At 44.2% G+C, this 23,913-nt stretch overlaps 1 protein-coding gene across 2 annotated transcripts in view; it reads right to left on the reverse strand.

Moving 5' to 3' along the window:
• The window catches only part of gdap1 (ganglioside induced differentiation associated protein 1), a 28,737-nt gene extending 10,388 nt beyond the window's left edge, over positions 1-18,349 (reverse strand). The window contains exons 1-3 of one of the 2 annotated variants that reach the window (XM_085993184.1): positions 18,136-18,349; positions 5,624-5,816; positions 3,179-3,352 (exon numbers count right to left, since the gene is read on the reverse strand). In XM_085993184.1, coding sequence (XP_085849310.1) covers positions 3,179-3,352; positions 5,624-5,816; positions 18,136-18,300 — 532 coding nt within the window. In that variant the 5' untranslated portion in view covers positions 18,301-18,349. Of the gene's footprint in view, positions 1-3,178; positions 3,353-3,803; positions 3,900-5,623; positions 5,817-18,135 lie in introns of both variants that reach the window. The other variant, XM_085993185.1, reaches the window with a different exon arrangement.
• Positions 18,350-23,913: the final 5,564 nt, after the last annotated feature.

Here is a 23,913-nt window from a genome sequence, read left to right on the forward strand (position 1 = left end):
ATTTAGTAATTCCAGACTGCAATAATTAGTCAAGCTTTTAGATTTTTTTAAAATTAGACATGTTGAACCATTTAAAAACTGGGCATCAGCTTTAATACTGCTGCATTAAATAGTTCTGTCCATAATGGCTGCAATTATATTTAGCATTAAAATTCCACTGAATAATTACAACTGAGGCCAAGGCAGGGAACAGCTTTATGATGCACAGAAATATTAAATAAGCCATTTCTTCCCAGACCTTGCAGCAGTCACCAATTCAAACATGCATGGAAGCAGCATGAATCTTTGGAAACCCTAACATCTTTCTGTACATTTTTAAAATGTATATCCCTTCTCCAATTTTCTTCCCTCTTCTCTTGAAGCCTTTAGATCATGCTGGGGTATGATTTCACAGGTGTCAGTATATCAGCCACATGGCCTAGATAGCAAGTACCAGCAAACTATTTGAGTGGGAGGTGAATTGCAGCAAGACCTGACCCTGTTCTAACCAATCAGAAAAGTAAAAGCCCATGGGATCCAAGGGAAAGTGGCAAGTTGGATCCAAAATTGGCTCAGTGGCAATGGTCGACAGATGTTTTTGTGACTGGAAAGCGGTTTCCAGTGGAGTTTTGCAGGGCTCACTACTAGGTCCCTTGCTTTATGTGATATACATCAATGATTTTGACTTCATTATAGGGGGCATGATTAAGTAGTTTGTAGGTGATACAAAAATTGGCCGTGTGGTTGATAGTGAGGAAGAAAGCTGTAGACTGCAGGAAAATATCAATGGACTGGTCAGGTGGGCAGAAAAGTGGCAAATGGAATTCAATCCAGAGAAGTGTGAGGTAATGCATTTGGGAGGGCTAACAAGCAAGGGAATATACAATAAATGGTAAGATACTGAGAAGTGTAGAGGAACAGAGGGACCTAGGAATGCATGTCCACAGATTCCTGGAGGTAGCAGGACAAGTTGATAAGGTGGTTAAGAAGGTATACTAGCTGAGCCATAGAATACAAGAGCAGGGAGGTTATGCTTGAACTGTATAAAACACTAGTTAGGCCACAGCTAGAGTACGGTGTACAGTTCTGGCCACCACATTACAGGAAAGGTGTGATTGCACTAGAGAGGGTGCAGAGGAGATTTGAGAGGATGTTGCCAGGATGGGAGAATTTTAGCTATGAGGAAAAATTGGATAGGCTGGGGTTATTTTCTTTGGAACAGAAGAGGCTAAGGGGATACTTGATTGAGGTGTATAAAATTATGAGGGGCCTAGATAGAGTGGATAGGAAGGACTATTTTCCCTTAGCAGAGGTCAATAACCAGGAGGCATAGATTTAAAGTAATTGGTAGAAGGATTAGAGGGGAGTTGAGGAGAACATTTTTAACCCAAAGGGTGGTGGGGGTCTGGAACTCACTGCCTGAAAGGGTGGTAGAGGCAGAAACCCTCATCACATTTAAAAAGTACTTGGATATGCACTTGAAGTGCCATAACCTACAAGGCTATAGACCAAGAGCTGGAAAGTGGGATTAGGCTGAATAATTCTTTCGGCTGGCAGACACGATGGGTCGAGTGGCCTCTTTCTGTGCCGTAAGTTTCTATGATTCTATGAATATTCACAACTTGTACACACACACCTGACAACAGATATCAGTGGATTACAAGCAGTATTGGAAACTCCTGGCTGATTTTTTCCTCCTCTAGCCCAGAGAAACTGGAGCCAATTGTAGCACCCTACCACCATCATGCTTTTTTTGTTTTTTTCAAAAATATACTCAGGTACAAATCTGGCTCTGTATCTCTTATAACCTACTCCCAAAAGAGACAATACATGCCACAGGGGCAATGTGACACTAAATTCTAATAACCACAGTGGTGCCTCTGGGTCTACATTAGCATTAGCTTGTCCTATCCATGAAGCAACGCAAACATCAGGTGTCTCTCATGTAGGAGACCAAGATGCATCATTTACACACCTCACAATTTCGTGTGAGATGTAAAACATGTGGCCCCATGTTAAACCAAAAATGGGTCCACATCAATGTTCCCATTAAGCTGCATGGTCGAAATCACGCAGCCGGCTTTTCAATACAAAAACTGCACATACACGGTATTTTGAATGGCTACGCGCAGCCCCGACGCCAAAAATAATTACAGGGAACATTGGTCGACATGTTTTAAAATATGCAGCTTTCCTAAGTCACCTTTCTTATGCTATGTGAGGATAATGTAACATCACTCTTGGTTTAGTGAAAATGTGCAAAATAGGTCTCTTTTGTCATCTGCAGATTAATTTAAGACATTTGTAAACACTAAATTTTAACATAGCTCCATTTGGGTTTAAGGCACAACAAAATAAACCATTGCAAGAAAAGTAGTAGTTCCCATCAAGATTCAAACTACAGAAATATTTAAACTGTTAAGTTTGCTGAAAAGTAGTGACACAGGTTAACAAGGCCATAAAAAATGCAAACCAAGCTCTAGGGTTTATTTCTAGAGGGATTGAATTGAAAAGTAGGGAAGTTATGTTAAACTTGTATTGAACCTTGGTTAGACCACATTTGTAGAGTACTGCGTACAATTCTGGTCGCCATATTATAAAAAGGATAGAGAAGCACTGGAGAGGATGCAAAAAAGATTTACAAGGTGGACACCAGAAATGAAAGGAAAGGATGAACAGGGTGGGTCCCTTTTCTCTTGAAAAGAGAAGGCTGAGGTGTAACCCAATAGAGGTCTGTAAAATTATGAAATGTTTTGATAGAGCAGATACAGAGAGTGTTTCCACTTGTGGGGAAGAGCAAAACTAGAGGCCATCAATATAAGATAGTCACCAAGAAATCAAATAGGGAATTCAGAAGGAACTTCTTTATACAGATTGGTGAGAATGTGTAACTCGCTACCACAGGAAGTAGTTGAGGCGAATAGTATAGATGCATTTAAGGGGGGGGGGGGGGGGGGGGAAACTAGATAAGCATATGAGGGAGAAGGGAATAGAGGGTTGCGCTGATAGTTAGATGAGGAAAGACAGGAGGAGGCTCGAGTGGAGCATAAATGTCAGCATGGGCTGGTTGGGTCGAATGGCCTGTTTCTGTGCTGTATATTCTATGTAATCCTATGAATTGTCAGCCAATTAGGATTGCAACAAAAGGGGAAAAACAAATATCTACCCTAACACAACTGGGATGGTAGATTCTACTTACTACGAATTCTAGTGGTTGCATATGCAGGAATCATGGAGTCCAAAGTTAACTCTGGGTGAAGAATACAGCCATGGGTATAGGCATCCACAGGGAGATAGTCTAGTAGTTCTCGATAATGTTGTACTCGTGGATAATACAGGCTTCCTTCTTCTGGCATCAATTTGGGGATGTTTGCTAAAAGTACAAATACACAAAGGGCACCTCTTATTAAAGCAGGAAAATTGATGAGAAAAGTAAATGGGGCAATTTTACAGGCAAATTTTTTTTTTTTTTTTTTTTTTTTTAAAAACTTGACATTTCTCTTCCAAAGGGAATGTCAGTAAGATTTATGCTACAAGTAAACACAGCGTAACAAGGATACAACCTTTTATGGTTCTTGGATTTTTCTAAATTCCAATACCAAAGAATTGGACATACACACTGTGCTAATGAATTTCATGTTGGTTAATTTTTGTCTACTACTTAACAGAGGCAGTAATCCATTTATTTTAATATCTCAGTATGATTTCAACCCTAAATTGCTTTGAACAAAGAATGCATACTATACCAAATATCTCTAATCTCCATGAAGTAATTGGTTAGACATTGAAACAGAACATTACAAACATATCTCAGAACATGTTACCTCAGAAACTGAAACATTCCAGCTGTGGAGTCTGCTAGCTCTATATATTGTACATTAGTTCAAAATCACTATGATTTGATGTAACAAAAGGAATAACTGTAAAGAAAGAGACAAAAGAAATATGTAAATTTATTCAGGAAATCAAAATCTAATTTATAAACCCTTAACTTAATATGAAAATGTGAAAATAAATGTTCAAATGTGAAATTAAAAGAAATATGTAAAATTCTAATAAGTACATATACTCTGACATATTTTCAATTTATATTCAACTTGAAATAACAAAATCACAAATATATGCAAGTCTTTCTTGTCAAGAAACATGAAAGAGCTAGCAATGGTGCTAAAGCAGCTCAACTGAGACATCTGAGATTTATCTGAAAAATATAGTCTAATTTAAACCCTTCACAAGGATATAATTTCTTCTTGGTTCAAAGTAAGAGATTAGATGGGTTCTCTTAATAGTTCAGTGGTTAAATGCACTGTGTAGTATGGTAGGGAGCCGAGTTTAAATGCACTGAGGAGTACGATAGTAGACCCAGAGGTTAAGTGTATTGTGCAGTAGGGGAGGGATCCCAGAAACAATGCCTAGTCCATGCCGAGTTAGTTGATAGCAGTTAGTGCAGCAGTGGGTGCATTGCAATTGACTAACATCCACAGGCTGTAGAGTGAAAAAAGAGCTAGAGTTCCCACTCCTGGCCTGCTGAATTCTGCACCAAAAGATTATTTTTGTATATACAGTACCAAGGACACCAGAAATTAAAATGCTTTCTTCAGTTCTATGAATCATGCTAGTTCTACATTATGTTACTTCCCTTAGAAAATTTGCACATTTAAAAAAAAAAATGAATACATCGATACTGCTTCATAGGTCCCAAAATACCTCCCACGCCTTCAATATCACATCAGATTATCAAAAATATTGTAATTGGTGATGGATTCCTGAATGCAATGAATAGTTTTAATTTTGCCAAATAAAATGATGCCTGATAAAAATGTAGTTCTAAATTCCCTGATCATTCACTTGCTTAATATTTAGGATTCGAATGTCCCTCCCAATGGGAATGCACGCATTGCACAAAACTGCCTTCAACTCAGCATTGTTGTCAATCTCACCTGGAGAAACCATAGGGGAGACTGCTGTGGGAAATAGAAACACTCACATTGTTACAGCAGGGGGTGTTGTACTCTACATTTATATCAGAAGTGGGATTGTTGATACTCATACCATCAGACTTTAGAAGCTGAGCCAAACCAAGTCAAGCCATCAACAGACAGCCCATCCACATAAGCCTCCATACACCTTACTGTTTTTGCAGTAGCTCCAGGCTCTATTACTTACTTAAATGGAATAGATTCTGTAATTTATATTTGTAACTGCAATTACAAGTTAAATTTGTTTTCCATTAAAGTCTTGATTGAAAATTTCACACTTTGATCAGTGCTTGAAAACCCCAATTTATAGAATTCCTGCAATGCCTCAGCTGGTCAAGTACTTGAACCAATCAGTACTCTGTGTAGTGATTGGCTCAAGTACTGAATGTCTTTAATAGTTCCCTTCTAGGACCTGCCAAGATTGTGGCAGGCTACAAGTGGCCTCATGCCACGTGGTTAGGAAGGGGAAGCCTCTGCCAGAAGTGTGCATGTGTGGACCACAGGATAGGGCTTGGCTCTGACGCTATCACAATTAAACAACCTGCCGATACTCGCTGTCCACCTGCGGAAGATCATTTGTACCCTCAGTGAGGAGCTAGGGGAAGAAAGCAAATCAGCTAATAAGGGTGGTGGGGGGAGCACACACACTATTTCCTTAATGTTACCATCATCAAAGATGTTCTCCAGGTAGTCAATGATGAGAGTGGATTCGCAGATAATGTTGTCTCCATGAATTAATACCGGCACCTCTCCTGCTGGGTTCAAACGCATAAACCAAGGTTCATTGTGCTCACTTAATGGTAGGTTAACGTCATATTCCTCACATTTTAGACCCTTTTCTGCAATAACCAAACGAACCTGAAATGCAGCAACAAAGAGCTATCGTCAATACCACCTCACATTTTTAACCCTGTCGCATTACGGTATTCATCAGAAACACTTCCGTTATTTGTTACTGTATAGATATGCTCAATTTCTGCTTTTATTAATTAACTAGCATTCACACTAAAATAAATGCAATATGTATACTAAGTTACATCTAAAAGCATACATGCAAGAAACAGAGTACAGGAAACTTTGGTTTATCCGGAGGTTGTATGTTCGGAAACCTCGATCTAACGGCAGAAATCAGCAGCCGTTTTGGTTAGGTTTTTTTTCTTCTCCTAGCATTTTTTTTTATAAAAACAGTCAGGCTCTGGAAAGCGTCTCTGTAGCTTAGCAACAGCTTCAGAGACGCTTCCAAGGTACGGGCCGAGTGTTTACAAGCTGTTGCTAAGCAACAGTGTTCGTTGTCAGATAAGGAGATGAAAACCTCCGTATCCTTCAACATTAGCGCTGGTCTATCCGGAAGTTTTGATAGATCGGCAGCAGCTCGGTCCCGTCGGTGCCGGATATCGCGAAGTTTCCTGTAATTTCAAACGCAAGCAAGCAAACCATTTAAGAATGACGTTGGTAAAACCAAAGTCAGCCTACTCCTGCATCTCTGTGTCCTAGGGACCAACAAGCTCCCCACCTGCCACCTCAGGCTAAGTTCAGAGATACAGAACCATAATTGAGTTGAGCGGCGATTCCATCCTCAAAAGGAATTCTTTCCTCATTCTATTCCATTCCCAAGACCATACTCTTAGACCTCCATAAACAGCCCATCTACCCCGTTGCCCAAAATTTGATCCACATCTTATCAGCTGAAGGCTTGCCTTCTCTAATATTCTTCTGGTCAGCATCCACATTTCTAGCCGCCAAGTTACAATTCATTCAGAACTCCACGGCTTGTGTCTTCACATGCAAAGTCCCAAATTGCAAGTATCGCATCCTAACCAAGTTCCACGGCCACCCAGTGCCCAAACAAATTGATTTAAAGGTTCTCAATCTCATTTCAAATCCCTCCATGGCATTGCCCCACCCCATACATTCACAGGATGTGGGAGTCGTTGGCAAGGCCAGCATTTATTGGCTATTCCTACTTGCCCATGGGAAGGTAGTGATGATCCGCCTTCTATATCCGCTACAGTCCGCTTGGTGAAGATACTCCTAACAGTGCTGTTAGGTAGGGAGCACCAGGATTTTGACCCAGCAACGATGAAGGAATGGCGATATGTCGAAGTCAGGATGGTGCGTGATATGGAGAGCAACTTGGGAGGTGGTGGTGCTCCCATGCGCCTGCTGCCCTTCTAGGGAGTAGAGGTCACAGGTTTAGGAGGTCCTGTTGAAGAAGCCTTGGCGAGCTGCTGTCGTGCATCTTGTACATGGTACACTGCAGCCTCAGAGCGCCGGAGGTGGAGGGACTGAATGTTTAAGGTGGTGGATGGGGTGCGTTCAAGCGGACTGCTTTGTCCTGGATAGTGTTCAGCTTCTTGCTTGTTGTTGGAGCTGCACTCATCCAGACAAGTGAAGTGTATTCCATCACACCTCCTAACTTGTGCCTTGCAGGTGGGAAAGGCCTTGGGGAGTCAGGTGAGACACTCACCACAGAATACCTAGCCTCTGATCTGCTCTTATAGCCACAGTATTTATGTGGCTGGTCCAATTAGTTTCTAGTCAATGGTGACCCCCAGGATGTTGATAGTGGTGGATTAGAACATAAGAAATAGGAGCAGGAGTCGGCCAATCGGCCCCTCGAGCCTGCTCCGCCATTCAATAAGATCATGGCTGATCTGATCCTAACTGCCAATCCACTATCACAGAACCATCTCCTGCATCTAACAGAATTAGACACACGAAATAGGAGCAGGATCAGGCTACACGGCCCCTGGGCCCGCTCCGCTCCCACAGGGCCATGACCGATCCGAACCTAGACTCATGTCCAAATTCCTGCCCACTCCCCGTAACCCTTAATTCCCTTTACTTCTAGGCAACTGTCTATTTCTGTTTTAAATTTATGTAATGATGTAGCTTCTACAGCTTTTTGGGGCAGCATATTCCATGGACCTACCACCCTCTGAGTGAAGTAGTTCCTCCTCATCTCAGTTTTGAAAGAGCAACCCCTTATTCTAAGACTATGCCCCCTAGTTCTAGTTTCACCCATCATCGGGAACATCTTCCCTGCATCCACCCGATCCAACCCCTTCACAATCTTATGTTTCAATAAGATCGCCTCTCATTCTTCTGAACTCCAATGAGTAGAGTCCCAATCTACTCAACTTCTCCTCATGTGTCCATCCCCTCATCCCCGGGATTAACCGAGTGAACCTTCTTTGTACTGACTCGAGAGCAAGTATGTCCTTTCTTAAGTATGGACACCAAAACTGTACGCAGTATTCCAGGTGCGGTCTCACCAATACCTTGTACAACTGAAGCAATACCTCCCTATTTTTATATTCTATCCCCCTAGCAATGAAAGCCAACGTTCCATTGGCCTTCTTAATCACTTGCTGCACACTAACCTTTTGAGTTTCGTGCACCAGGACCCCCAGATCCCTTTGTACTTCAGTACTTTCCAGTTTCTTGCCATTAAGATAATAACTTGCTCTACGATTTTTCCTGCCAAAGTTCCTAACCTCACACTTTCCAGTATTGTATTCCATCTGCCAAATCTCTGCCCACTTACTTAGCCTGTCTATGTCCCCTTGAAGGTTTTTTATGTTCTCCTCACTCACTACTTTCCCCATCTTAGTATCATCTGCAAACTTTGATATGTTACACTCGGTCCCCTCCTCCAAATCCTTAATATAGATTGTAAAGAGTTGGGGACCCAGCACTGACCCCTGCGGAACACCACTAGTCACTGATTGCCAGTCTGAGAATGAACCATTTATCCCAGCTCTGCCTTCTGTTAGATAGCCAATCCTCTATCCATGCCAGAATATTACCCCCAATCCCGTGATTTTTTATCTTAAGCAATAATCTTGTGTGGCACCTTGTCAAATGCCTTTTGGAAGTCTAAATACACTACGTCCACTGGTTCCCCTTTATCCACCCGATATGTTACTTCCTCAAAGAACTCCAGCAAATTTGTCAAACATGACTTCCCCTTCATAAAACCATGCTGACTTTGTCCTATTAAATTATGATTATCCAAATGTCCTGTTACTGTCTCCTTAATAATGGACTCCAAAATTTTACCTACCACAGATGTTAGGCTAACCGGTCTATAGTTTCCAGCCTTCTGTCTACTGCCCTTTTTAAATAAGGGTGTTACATTAGCAGTTTTCCAGTCTGCCGGGACCATTGCCGAGTCCAGGGAGTTTTGGAAAATTATTACCAATGCATCCACAATCCCTACCGCCACTTCCCTCAAGACCCTAGGATGTAAGCCATCAGGTCCAGGTGATTTATCCGCCTCGAGTCCCATTATTTTACCGAGTACCACTTCCTTAGTGATTTTGATCGTGTTTAGCTCCTCCCCCCCTTTAGCCCCCTTTTTGTCCAGTGTTGGGATATTCTTAGTGTCTTCTACTGTAAAGACTGATATAAAATATTCATTCAGTGTTTTTGCCATCTCTATATTTCCCACCATTAATTTCCCGGTCTCATCCTCTAAGGGACCAACATTTACTTTAGCCACCCTTTTTCTTTTTATATAACTATAAAAACTCTTACTATCTGTTTTTATATTTTTTGCTAATTTACTTTCATAATCTATCTTCCCTTTTTTAATCAATCTTTTTGTTATTTTTTGCTGTCTTTTAAAGTTTTCCCAATCCTCTATCCTCCCACTAGATTTGGCTACCTTATATGCCCTTGTTTTTAGTCGAATACTATCCTTAATTTCTTTACTTAGCCACGGATGGCTGTCTTTTCTTTTACACCCTTTTCTTCTCAGTGGAATATATACTTTTTGGAAGTTGTAAAATAACTCCTTAAATGTACACCACTGATCATGTATCATCTTACCCTTTAATCTATTTTCCCAGTCCACTCTACTCAATTCCGCTCTCATACCTTCATAGTCTCCTTTATTCAAGCTTAGCACGCTTGTTTGAGATCCAACCTTCTCACCCTCTAATTGAATATGGAATTCAACCATGTTATGGTCACTCATTCCAAGGGGATCCTTTACTAGGACATTTTTAATTAATCCTGTCTCGCTACACAGGACCAGATCTAAGGTTGCCTGCCCCCTGGTCGGTTCAGTTACATACTGCTCAAGAAACCCATCCCTAATACACTCAATGAACTCATCCTCAAGGCAGCCCTGCCCAATTTGATTTGTCCAATTAATAGGATAGTTAAAATCCCCCATAATTATAGATGTTCCCTTATTACAAGCCTCAACTATTTCCTGATTGATACTCCGTCCAACAGAGTTGCCACAGTTCGGAGGCCTATAGACTACGCCCACTAGTGTTTTTTTCCCCTTATTATTCCTTACCTCCACCCAAACTGTTTCATTGTCCTGATCTTTTGACCCAATATCATTTCTCTGTATTACAGTGATTCCTTCCTTTATTAACATAGCCACCCCACCTCCCCGCCTGTCCTTCCTGATCATTAAATAACCTGGTATGTTTAATTCCCAGGCATTGTCACCCTGCAGCCATGTTTCTGTAATGGCCACAAGATCACACCCATATGTAGTTATTTGCACCCCAGAGAAATGAAGAAAATTGTTGCACAGAAATATAACATTCTCCAACGGCCTGAAAAACAAAAGAGAATCACCATGGACTATCAGCAGAATTTCAGCAGCGAAAGGAACAGAATGTTTCAATGTTATATCAGGCTGTTGAGCTAGCTGAGGCAGATCAGAACAGCAATCCTACCTGGGGTATCTGACCTCATCTTGCTGGAAAAGGAAAATGAATTCACAAGAATTTGGAACCGACCCCATTTCTGATTCATCGATCAATCACTTGAAAAACTGCCACGTAATCAAGTGCAGGTCCACATAAGTGGAGGTTAGCGGCATTCCCGCAGAAAATGTCAGCAACAGCACACGTGACCAAATTCCTGAAGTTTTGTCTTGTTATAAGCGCGACGACATCTTTAATGCTGATGAAATGGGACCTTTTCCCCCCCAAAAAACAAACTGTGCCCAAACATTAAAAAATGCTCAGGTGGGGAGAAAGGTTAACCTATGAATTACCACCATGCTTTATGCTGGCATGAATAGGAAAAAAGCAGCTTGCAATGGGGAATTCTGAAAACTTCTAATGGTGGTGTTATTCTGCTGGTAACCCACAAAACAATGCATGGATGACTGATGTTCTTTGAGGAGTAGCTGCATCTCTCTGACTGAAGCAAGACATCTAGAAAAGCCACCCAATAGTTGACAACTGTGCGGCCAACATGAAGTGTCTGCATCCAAGTGTGATGGAGCTAATATAATGTCAGTGATCCAGCCAATGGATATTGGCATGATTTGTTATGAAACAGCACTACAAGAAATGGTTGGTGCAAAAAGTGATTGTCACAGGATACTGGCATGTCATTTTCAATGGATGTTCTACAGGCAATCTACATGATTCATTAATCATGGGAGGAGTTGAAAGCAAAGACCATTGCCAACTGCTTTCTGCACTGCAAATTCAACACAAGCAGAGGAAGCAGCTACATGTGGCATTGTCAAAGATCGAAGGCCAACTAAGTATTTTGCAACTGTTAGCAGAGTTTAATCCAGTCAATGTTGTTAAGGAAGTTATGACATGCAAAATCACTAACCAACACAAAGATTGTTGAAAATCTCCAGAAGTATGCTGCTGCTTTGGGTGCAGCAGTGAGGAAGAGGCGCAAGCAAGTGGATCCAGCAGATAGAAATAGAGGAACCAATCCCTACCATGGCCATGGTGTTCAATTAGGTGCAATTGCTGTGGAAGTAGCCAACAACTGACCCAGATATCCCAATGCAAGTTTTCTCCATGGACAGATATGCTGTCAGTAGGAAGCAAACTCCAGTATTTCACACTTTGCGTTGCACAGCTTGTCTAGCAGTCAAATTTCTATCACGTGCATTTCAATAGTTACTTTGATGGGTGGGTAGCACTCTCACTTCTGAGGTCAGAAGGTTGTGGGTTCAAGTCCCACTCCAGGGACTTGAGCACTGTTGAAGGTGCCATCTTTTGGATGAGACGTTAAACCAAGACCCTGTCTGCGCTCTTGGGTGGACGGAAAAGATCCCATGGCACTATTTCGAAGAGCAGGGGAGTTATCCCCGGTGTCCTGGCCAATGTTTATCCCTCAACCAACATGATAAAAACAGATTATCTGGTCATTATCACATTGCTGTTTGTGGGACCTTGCTGAGCGCAAATTGGCTGCCATATTTCCCACATTACAATAGTAACTACATTTCAAAAGTACTTTATTGGCTGTAAAGCGCTGAGCCGTCCAGTGGTCATGAAAGGCGCTATATAAATGCAATTTTTTTTCTTTTTGATGTTTTACAGTATTGTTTAGTGTTCCTATAGATCCTTTTCAAGTATATATACACACACAATTCCCCTTTGAAAGTTATTATTGAATATACTTCCAACACTCTTTCATGCAGTGACCAAAACTCACTGCATAAAAAATTCTCATCATCTCCCCTCAGGTTCTTTTGCCAATTACCTTAAATCTATATGTAGTGTATGTACCCGTCTACCTTTAAGAGAACTATTGTATGTAACTGTTCACCTTTAAGAGAACTATTTTAGGTGTGGCACTACTTTGTTTGGCTTCTGTATACTGTAATACCGACGGTGACCACACCAGTATATAAGTGTTGTGTCAGGATTTATTGGGCAGATTCGCCCTGACCTTCGAATAGTAAAGTCCTGTTTTAAGTTACTCTGGTAGTCTGTGTATTAATTAACTAAACAACCCACAGACTTTACAGTGGCGACGAGTCCGATCGTACCCTGCGGCAACAATACTTCCGAAGCAGTTAACGAGCGTCGAGAAGAGGCAACTGCCCTTGTCGTTCTGCTGGGAGAAAACTCGAGGCTGCAGAACTAGAAAGGAGGAAGAATTTAGAGACAAAGACTTCCATCAGCAACAGGCACTGACTGTCCCTTCTGCCACGGTGAGGAGTGAGCCGATCAGCACGGGAAGCAAGGCGGCCACGGTGACTGTGAGTAAGGGAAAGTAAAAAGAATAACCGGAGGATAAGGGCGGTGCACTCGACCACGGTCGAGGGGGAAAGGAGCCGGACAGAAGTCGGGTCCAGAGGCGCTGAGACTGGGGCAGCGTGGAGCAAGGAAGCCGCGGTACAGACAGGCTGGGGGACGCAACGGCGTCGTGAGACAGCTAGACCGCGACCGGCGAAGAAGGCCGGGCAGCGACCGAAGCCACGAAGCGCTGCGACCGGGAACGTAGGCGCGGGAAGAGATAAACTCAGCCGCAGCCGGGGAGGGAAGCACCGGACTGCGAGAGGGCTGGGAGGCGCGATTGGGGGCCGAGCGAGCAGGAGAGGCAGAGCCGACGCCGACCAAGGGAGACGGAGCGAGAGCCAGTCCAGCGGCTGAAACTGTTCTCCGTCAACGGGGTGTACCCAGCGCCGGTAGAGCCGAGCGAGCGGGAGAGAGACAGAGCCCGAGCAAGGGGAACTGAGCGAGAGCCAGCCCAGCGGCTGAAACTGTTCGCCGTCAACGGGGTGTACCCAGCGCCGGTTGCCCTGCCGAGAAAAGGGAAAGCCTGAAGCCGACGCGCAGGCTGTGAACCTGAAAGCCAGCGGCCGTCGCCCGTGGGGAAAGTGTACCCCTCCCGCCAGGGAAGAAACGCGGGAAGCCGCCATTAGGCGGGGAAGAAGACAGAAGCGGGAAACCGCCATTGAAGTGGGCGGGGAGAGAAGATAAGCGCGGGAAACCGCCATTTTCGCGGGAACCGCCATCTTGAAAAAAAAAAAAAATTTTTAAAGAAATAATTCGTGGTGTTTATCAGGAAGAGAGGAAGATGCCTAAGCGTGGTAACATCAACGATTTTAATTCCGAGGTAGAAGACTGGGCCACGTATGTGGAACGCATTGAGATCTATTGTGAGGCCAATAAAATAGAAGATGACAAAGCTATAACCTTGTTAAACTCGATGGGCGCGAAGACATACGGGCTCTTGAAGCATCTACTATCACCAGCTAAACCGGCGGATCAGACTTTCGATGATATTGTGGCTGTTCTGAAGGATCACTTGAACCCCACACCGTTGATGTTGGCGGAACGATTCAAATTCTATGCGAGAACGCAACGGAAAGACGAAAGCAACGCAGAATACTTGGTCGAACTGCGTAGACTAGCGAAATACTGCCAGTTTGGAGGGAATCTGACAGAGGCATTGCGAGACAAGTTCGTGTGCGGATTGGCAAAGGAAGGAACACAAAAGCGACTACTCGAAGAGAACGACCTTACACTTGACAGGGCTGTCCTTATTGCAGCATCGCACGAAGCCGCAGCGAAGGGAACTGCGGAAATGCAGCTAAAGACAGCGGCACTCAGTGTGGATCAAATTACCTCGACAACAACAAAATGTTATTGTTGTGGGAAGACAACACACGACCAGAACCAATGCTGGTTTAAGAACCAGGAATGTAGGAAATGTGGCAAACTGGGTCACATAGCTAAGGTATGCCGGTCAGGGAAGAAGACCAACAACCAAAGGACCAACAACCAAAGGAAGCCATCACAGGAAAAGTACAACAAGGTACACAAGGTGGCGAAGAGTTCAGACGAACAGAATTTGGACTCAGACCCAAACGGCCAGGAGCTGGGTAGTCTGAGAATTCACAATGTGAGTAAGGAAGCTGACCTACAAACTATCTGGGTCATGCTAAAAATAGCTGGAGTCCAAGTGAAAATGGAGTTGGACACTGGATCAGCTCTATCAGTCATAAATCGAAGGGATTACCACCAGCTATTCTCACGTATACCCTTAAGAGATACCAAGTTCGTATTGCAGACATACACGGGGCATAAAGTATACCCCATGGGAAAGATAAGAGTCAAGGTGAGAGATAGGGGTAAAGAACACCCAAGAATGAACTCATACGTACTAGCTGAGGGAGGACCACCACTTCTAGGACGGGAGTGGATCAAGAAAATAGACATGGAATGGCACTATCTAAAAGCCATAACGAGTGAGGACTCGGTGCAGACAATCAGCTCAGATTCTGAATCGGATGACGATAAGACCAACCCAAATGTGAAAGACAAGGCTAAAATGGACTTGCCGACTAAGGTTGGAAAAACGAAGGCATGCAGAAAGGCTTATGCTCCAGAGAAGAACAAAGTTTCAGAACAGATCTCCACCGAACAACGACAACATAGTTTGACAGAGAATTCTGAGTCTGTTCAGTTTAAGGACATATCCATGACGGAAGAACACCGAGCTCGGACTCAACTTTATTTCAAATTACGACAACAATTAGAACAATTGAGTTACCGTCTCGTACAAGAGATGAAAACAATGAAAAAGTTCTATGACACCGAATGGGAGAATCTGGAAAGACAACAGAAGCAGCTAGCTCAAGCAGAGAGCGACCATAGAGCCATCGTGACCAATCACCGATCACATCTCCCTTATGATGTTCAGGAGTTAGAATATTTGCAGAAAGAAGCAAATGAAGAGGAATCTTCAGGAAGCCAGGATTTTATTCCAGTTCTTCTCTACGACTCCTTACAAGCAGAGTTTGAGAAGTTGAAGGAACAGTATGAACAGGCCCAGGCTACAATCCTGGGAGGGGGTTAACTCGGCAACCTCCGAAAAGCTAGTTTCAGTGGAAGCTTATGAGCAACTAAAGGTTGAACATGAGCAAGAAGTCCAAAGGCTGCAGGAAATTCTTGATGAGCTCAAGGCCAAGACAGACTCATCGGTAGAAGTTCCATCCATAGATGAGAAATTAGAGGTGAAAGACATGGCAGAACATGAAAGACAAGATGTCCAAGAACTCATAAAAATATTGAAGGAAACCCAAGACAAATATGAGGCGGCAATGACCGAGGTTCAACAACTTGAAGAACAGATTCAACTGGGAATTCTTTCAGTGAAAGAAAAGGCAACTGTAAGAAACACAGAGACTGTAAGAATGGCCCCTGAACATGAGCTAGAGAGCATCAAGGCGCAACTTCTCCGAGCGCTTAAAGCCAAAGTACAAGAGGAAAAAAAGGTGAAAGCATTGGAGGAAAAGGTGGATGACATGGAGAAGACTCTGATCCACAGGGTCCCCGTGGAAGAGTTAACGGTCAGCCAACTCCTTCATATGCTGAGAGACAAGACTCTGCAATGGGAACCATTTGAACACGAGCTTCAATCTTCAAAGGGAAGGGGTTCGGAGCTCTCAAAAGTTTGGGGAATAGTTGAGGTTGCAACACAGATTTTACGGGGCTGCCGAAAGTACGCTGAATCACGTCAATGTGAACTACAGAATGTTGAAACAGCTGCTCCAGTAGAAGGATTGAATAGCCCGATCAATCAATCCCCGATGGAAGGGGAAGTATTGGAATCACAAACGAGGTCATTAGTGAAGGATTGGCAGGAAACCAAGGAAGAGCGGGATGAATATGAACGCATGAAGAAGTCTCTTCAGGAAAGATGTCTAGGGAGGGAACAACAGTCGGCTAACGTCCAGTTGGGTAAGGAAGAAGTAGCAGGCCCTCTCGCTAGACTAGCTCAGGACGACACCGAATATTACCATGACCTGTTGAGTGACACGGAATATTACGATGACTTGGTCTGCCCAGCTTGTGATGAAAACTCCCAAAGTGCAGAAATCAGGATGAAGCACTTAAAGTCTAAGGAACATAGGGAGATGGTGGCGCTACAGCTGGCAGCGGATAAGGGAGCCCCGAGAGTCTCCAAGAAGCAGAAAAGAAAAAGACGAAGCAGAAGACGATAACCATCTAAATCATTATCACTTCTATCAGATCATGCACGTGGGCCCTACGAAGAGGGCCAAATCAGTTGGAAAGTAGGAAAAATTACCAAGGCAGTCCAGCTGTTTGTAAAAGTCAGCACTGCTGGTTCAGCAGGACGGAAGTTCAAGCTGTTAAGCCAAGGGAAAGACTATTGGATGAGTCACGCTAGAAATGTGAACCGGCTACACCACAGAGATGTTGTTCGGACCGAGTCAAGACCAGAGACTGAATCTGTGAACTGTTCCCGCAGAGACTGAATCTGTGAACTGTTTCCCGCAGAGACTATATCTGTGAATTGTTTTACATGAAGTTGATTATATGTTATGTTTAATGGGGAATAACTATGTTGTAAGCTAAAAAGGGAGGATTGTAGTGTATGTACCCGTCTACCTTTAAGAGAACTATTGTATGTAACCATTCACCTTTAAGAGAACTATTTTAGGTGTGGCACTACTTTGTTTGGCTTCTGTATACTGTAATACCGACAGTGACCACACCAGTATATAAGTGTTGTGTCAGGATTTATTGGGCAGATTTGCCCTGACCTTCGAATAGTAAAGTCCTGTTTTAAGTTACTCTGGTAGTCTGTGTATTAATTAACTAAACAACCCACAGACTTTACACTATATCCTTTGGTTATCGACCCTCCTGGCAGTGGAAACAGTTTCGCTACTTTATCAAAACCCTCCATAAATTATGAACACCTCTTAAATCTCTCCTTAATCTTCTCTGCTCAAAAGGAGAAAAACCCCAGCTTCTGTAGTCTCCCCACATAACTGAAGTCCCTTATCCCTGGTACTATTCCAGTAAATCTCCTCTGCACCCTCTCTAAGGCCTTGACATCCTTTCCAACATTGAGAAATTGTTAAAACACAAAACTGAACAGTGACAACAAAATCCATGTAATCAACACTTGGAGTGGTCTTTTGAGTGGAGTGGTCTTTTGAGTAGAGCAGTTGAGAAAACGTTCTACACTAATTCAAGACGTAATCAGACGGCCTGTCTCATCTGTACTTTCTGAACTCAATTTCTCAAGTTACAGCGTATGAGAGAGTGTAATACTCAGAAGACCAAAATGGTCTGATTCTACACGCTACCAATGAGGGTGGTGCTCATGTTCATTCCTATGCTACATATATCGGCTGTCACCCCAAGCATGAATTTGTGCATAAAATAATCAGTCCCCTTGTGACATTAAGCTCGACCCAGGTTTGAAGTCCTTGGGGTGTATGTTCGGATATCTCGGTCGGTCACCTCATTGCATTGTACCGCATGGGGGGAAAACATAACTAAGCACCATTTGCCGTGTCCCCAAAATCGTAGAGAGTGGGATGTAAGTGGCATGACTAACCCCAATCCCCAACATCAACCGGCGAGTCCTCCCACCACTCTCTACGTTATTCGCACGAACTCACCTTCTGTGAACAGAAAGACTGGGACCAATGATACAGAACCAGTTTGACACGAGTATTCTCTAGTTTTTGGACGACCTGCAGTGACCCGTCGCCTTGCTCCGGCCTCTGCACTTCCATATCTCGACACCTTCCATCACTGTCCTGTTTCCCCGCAGCAGCCGCCATTGTGCTTCCCTGTCCTGCCTGCGCCACCCGGGCCACTCTGGGTGATGTAGTCCAATGGAACGCAAACGTCATCCTCATCCCATTAGCACGGCCTTAAAAACTACAATCCCCACAATTCAACGCGAGGGCCAGGTGGTGTGCAAACATTGAGTAGGCTGGTGGGAGCAATGACATTGCCTTGTGGAAAGATTGGAAACTGGTAGCTCATTCAAAAACAGACTGCACTTGATCTTACGTTATCCTGGGTAATAGAAAAAAAAATATTGGGAGTCATTTTAAACTGCTCCAAGTGGCAGTAACCTGGCAGAACGGATTGCCCACACATTATACAAGCCACCAGGTTGGGTGGGTTCTACAACAGGCAGGCAATCCAATCCGATCCGATCCGATCTGTTCTGCCAGGTTACCACCCAGTTGGCAAACAACAACTTTTATTTATATAGCGCCTTTAACGTAGTAAAACATGCCAAGCCAGTTCACAGGAGTATTATAAGACAAAACATTTGACACTGAGCCACATAAGAAGAAATTAGGGCAGGTGACCAAAAGCGTGGTCAAAGAGGTAGGTTTTAAGAAGGATCTAAAGGAGGAAAGAGAGGTTGAGAGGTTTAGCGACGGAATTCCAGAGCTTAGGGCCCAGGCAACAAAAGGCATGGCCACCAATGGTTGAGCGATTATAATCAGGGATGCTCAAGAGGGCAGAATTAGAGGAGCGTAGATATCTCAGGAGGGTTTTTGGGGCTGGAGGAGATTACAGAGATAGGGAGGGGTGAGGCCATGGAGGGAATTGAAAACAAGGATGAGAATTTTGAAATTGAGATGTGGCGGAGACCGAAAACAATGGCTTCAATCTTCCCCATAATTAATTGCAGAAAATTTCTGCTCATCCAGTACTGGATGTTGGACAAGCAGTCTGACAATTTAGAGACTGTGCAGGGGTCAAGAGAAGTGGAAGTATGGTTGTGCTTGTAAATTACTCCCATTAGCACTGATAAAGGATCTACACCTGTTAGGTTCGAAAATTTCTGCACAACCCCAGAACAGAAGGAAAGCCATTTTTAAAAGGATTTTGGAATATCACAGAAGAAATCTGTAAAAAGGATAAAATGTATGGTTGGGCCTAACAGAAGAATTTCAAAGAGTTAAATTACATTTTTCCTAAGTGTAAGAAGAAAAGATTTTGGACTGTTTTAAGGAGTTGTTGGGCCAAAGGGATTTAAATTAAAAATCCCAGGAAGATTTGGCTGGTTTGAAAGGACATGTTCAGGCTTGCAAAAGGCTGGGACAAAGAGGAGGTGGGGTGGGACCCCGAGTTTGGTTATTGGACTGTCGAGGAATGTCCTGGGCCACCCCAGTTTTACATAAGGATAATGAAACCTGTTTCCCGCCGAGAATTCGCAGAGCCAGGTACCTGAATAAACAGGACATGTCCCCAGCAATACAAAGGAAGGAACATTAGCCCTACAGGATACAACAAACAAACCACAGTCCAAAACCAATTAAAGAGATTGACAAATGTTTTGCATTTTTAAACTGGTTTCAAGGCAATCCCTAAACCAGTTAAAGGCCGATTAAGTTTTGATGGGCCATCCCTTAAACTCGTTAAGTTTGGATGGGCCATCCTCGAAGCTTGTTAATGTTTTAAAACACATTAAAAATAACGAGCCCGCCAAATTTAACAAAGAAACCTGAGATTTGGCAGTCAGATAAGCCAGGCCCCAAATTAGTATAATTGAGGCCTGCCTTTTCAGTAAGTTAGTTCGAGTTCGGTTCGAGTCAGTTCAAGATCGGAGCAGTTCAAGTTCAGCCAACCAACTCAAGAGAGAGATCATCATCGGAGACTTGAAGGAAGAAAGAAGAAACAGAGATCGCGGCAACCAAAGGCCTACAGAAACCAACAACCGCCAATATTACCACCAACCAGGTAATACTGTGCCACCGTGACCAACAAGAAACCAACTCGGAAGAAACCGAAGATCTGCAAGTTTTTCCCACTCTACAAACTATTCCTGCATTTGGTGAGCTTTTCCTGGTCCTCTGAAATTCAACCTAGCTGGTGTCGTGGGATTGGGAGGGGTGAAGTATTTTGTCCATTGTCATTCTCCCTCGCATATTCCGAAGTGTTCCCCCTTTTAGAGCGATAAGATTTATTGTATTGTATATTTTCCTGTCTCAAAATAAAGATCTGAATTCTTTTGACTAACCCAGGTGTCTGTTGCAAGTTTATTACAACCCCCAAATAAGTCCAAAGTCTAGAACAAAAGGGAGTGGGAGCAATTCAAACCGCTCAAAGGAGTCAGAGGTGAAGCTGACAAACAACCCACACACCACCCCTTACAGCATGGCGACTGTTGTGTATGTACCTTTAAGAGAGAACTGTTTTACAGCTCCTGTATACTGTAGTACCGGAAGTGACCACACCTGTATATAAAGCCGGAGCAGGCTTCTGTACTTCAGTCTTGAGACTACTCTACTCCAGTAAATACCTGTTGATTGTTAAGTTACAGCATCCGTGTAGTTCTTGGGGAAACATCCTATTTAAAGAATCACGGATCTAACAGTGGCGACGAGTGTCGATTCGAATCTACCTGCAACTCTGCATTTCCCTTCGAGGATTCGCTCCGGGAGGGCGGTGGAAGAAAGTCGAGGCCAGAAACACGGGCGTCGACCACGAGCAACCGCCCAGTCGTCCGGCAGAGAGTGAACATCGCAGGGGAGGCTGTGGAGAGCCGGGCTTGGTTCCCCAGCCACGACGATCAGCAACAGACTGATGACAGGTACAGTGCAGACCCTTCCTGGACAGCGGCGGCTGGAGCCGACCGACGGCAGAGAAAAAGCCGAGCAGCGTCAACGGGGTAAGATAGAGGGTGAAGCGCACAGGGCGCAGCCGGGGGTTGAAAACTGAGCGGCGTCGAGGAAAAACAAAACGGAGAGAGAGAGGGCAAAGCAGCAGCCGGGTTCAGGACCGAGCGGCGGAAACGGGAAAGGCGCACAGAAAAAAAAAAATGCGCAGAGCACAGCCAGGGCTCAAGGACTGAACAGTGTCCGCGGGGAGAAGAAGGGAGAGCGCGGGAGACGCCATTGAGCCGCGAAGAAGAAGAGCGCGGGAGATGCCATTTTTAGAAGCCGCAGCGGAGAAGAAGGGTGAGCGCGGGAAGAAAGGAAAGCGTGGGAGACGCCATTTTGTGCCAGCGGAGAAGAAGGGAAAGCGCGGGAGACGCCATTTCTGACAGTTAAATCACACCCAGGGATGCCGAAGAGTGGCAGTATCTCTACGTTCGACAATGAAGTCGAAGATTGGGCGACATATGTGGAACGTATTGAGGTGTACTGCAGGGCGATTGAAGTGCCAGATGCTAGGAAAGCACTGGTTTTGTTAAATTCCATGGGTGCAAAAACTTATGGGTTACTGCGAAACCTAATAACCCCAGAGAAGCCTGTGAATAAGAATTTCGAAAGCATAGTAGAAATCCTACAGGACGACTTAAACTCCACACCGCTGCTGATAGCAGAACGATTTAAGTTCCATAAAAGGAACCAACACAAAGACGAAAGCAATGCTGAGTACTTAACGGAACTGCACAAGCTATCGAAACACTGCCAGTTTGGAGTGGGACTAGCAGATACGTTAAGGGACAAGTTTGTGTGTGGGCTTCAAAGTGAAGGAACCCAGAAACGGCTTCTATCAGAAAAGGATCTTACGCTGGACAAGGCTTTCGGTATGGCAGTATCACATGAAGCAGCTGCAAGGGGCGCTGCAGAGATACAACGGAGACCGCAAGAATATGGCACCAATGAAATATCCTATGGAACAGGGAAGTGTTATCGCTGCGGCAGAACAACACACGACCAGAAGGATTGTTGGTTCAAGGACCAAGTGTGCAGACAGTGTGGAAAAGCAGGACACATAGCAAGAGTCTGCAGGTCTGGGAAGAAAACCAACAGCAAAAAATCTCCACAGGAGAAGTACAAAAAGGTACGCAAGGTGATGGACAGTAGTTCAGACGAACAGAAAAGTGACACAGACTCCGGAAGCAAGGAGCTGGGTTGTCTGAAACTACATAAGGTAACCAAAATGGAGGATCACCAGACTATCTGGGTTACACTCAAGATAAACGGAGTCCAAGTGAAAATGGAATTGGACACAGGATCAGCCCTAACAGTCATAAACCAAAGGGACTACAAGCGGCTATTTTCACATATACCCTTGAAAGCTACAGAGATTGTCTTGAAGATGTACACGGGGCAAAAAGTCTACCCCAAAGGAAAAATAAGGGTGAAAGTGATATACAAAGGCCAGCAAATACCTAAAATGGACTTATATGTATTGTCAGATGGAGGACCACCACTGCTAGGATGTGAATGGATCCGGAAGATACAGTTAGATTGGATTCCATACAGGCACTGAAGGTTGAGGCCAAAAAGAATGACGACGTCACACCTGGACGACTGTCAAAAATGCTAACTGACGCAAAAGAAGTGTTCCAGGAGGGACTCAGAACACTAAAAGGCATAACAGCAATGATTAAAATAGAGGAAAATGTCAGCCCAAAGTTTCTTAAGGCCAGACCAGTGCCTTATGCGATCAGACCAGCCGTCGAAGCAGAGCTGGAAGGGGTGGAACGTTCAGGAGTACTGTCCAAAGTAGACTGGAGCGAGTGGTCTACACCCATCGTTCCTGTAATGAAGAGGTCGTTGAGTAATACGCCTGGGGAACCAAAGAAGGTCCGCATCTGTGGGGATTTTAAGGTGACAGTGAACCCAGTCCTTCACACGGTACAATATCCACTTCCACGAATTGAGGATATTTTCGCCTCGCTATCTGGAGGTAAACGCTTCACCAAAATTGATCTAGCCCAGGCGTACTTGCAAATGGAGGTAGAAGAAGCCTCGAAACAACACCTCACGATCAACACTCATAAAGGTCTCTATCAATACAACCGGCTGGTGTTCGGGGTAGCATCGGCTCCGGCTATTTGGCAAAGGGCGATGGATAAAGTCCTGCAAGGGATTTCAGGGACCCAGTGTTATTTGGACGACATCCTGGTCACGGGCAAAAATGACAGTGATCACCTCGCCAACTTGGAGAAGGTGCTCACCAGATTAAAGGAATATGGGCTACGAGCTAATCGCCACAAGTGCGAGTTTTTCCAGAAGCAGATCTCGTATTGTGGCCACGTCATCGATGAAGAGGGGTTACATAAGTCCCCTGAAAAGATTGAGGCAGTAGTCAAGGCTCCAGCACCGGGAAATGTGTCACAAATGAGGTCGTTCCTCAGGCTGGTAAACTACTACCATAAGTTCGTACCAAATTTGTCCACGGTATTACACCCACTGAACAACCTACTGCAAACAGGGGTGCCATGGAAGTGGAATGACTAACGTAGACGAGCTTTCCAGAAGTGTAAAGAATTGATCACATCAAAAGAGGTGTTGGCCCATTTCAACCCAGCACTACCAATTCGTTTGGCATGTGATGCATCACCCTATGGTATTGGAGCGGTGCTGTCGCACAAATTCCCACACGGGTTGGAGAGGCCAGTAGCCTTTGCATCTCAGTCACTAACCTCAGCCGAGCGCAACTACACCCAGATTGACAGGGAGGCCCTCAGC

The sequence above is a fragment of the Somniosus microcephalus genome, chromosome 7 (assembly GCF_052327205.1).
Source record: "Somniosus microcephalus isolate GS21.2 chromosome 7, FLI_Smic_1.0, whole genome shotgun sequence".
In the NCBI taxonomy this organism is placed as follows: domain Eukaryota; kingdom Metazoa; phylum Chordata; class Chondrichthyes; order Squaliformes; family Somniosidae; genus Somniosus; species Somniosus microcephalus.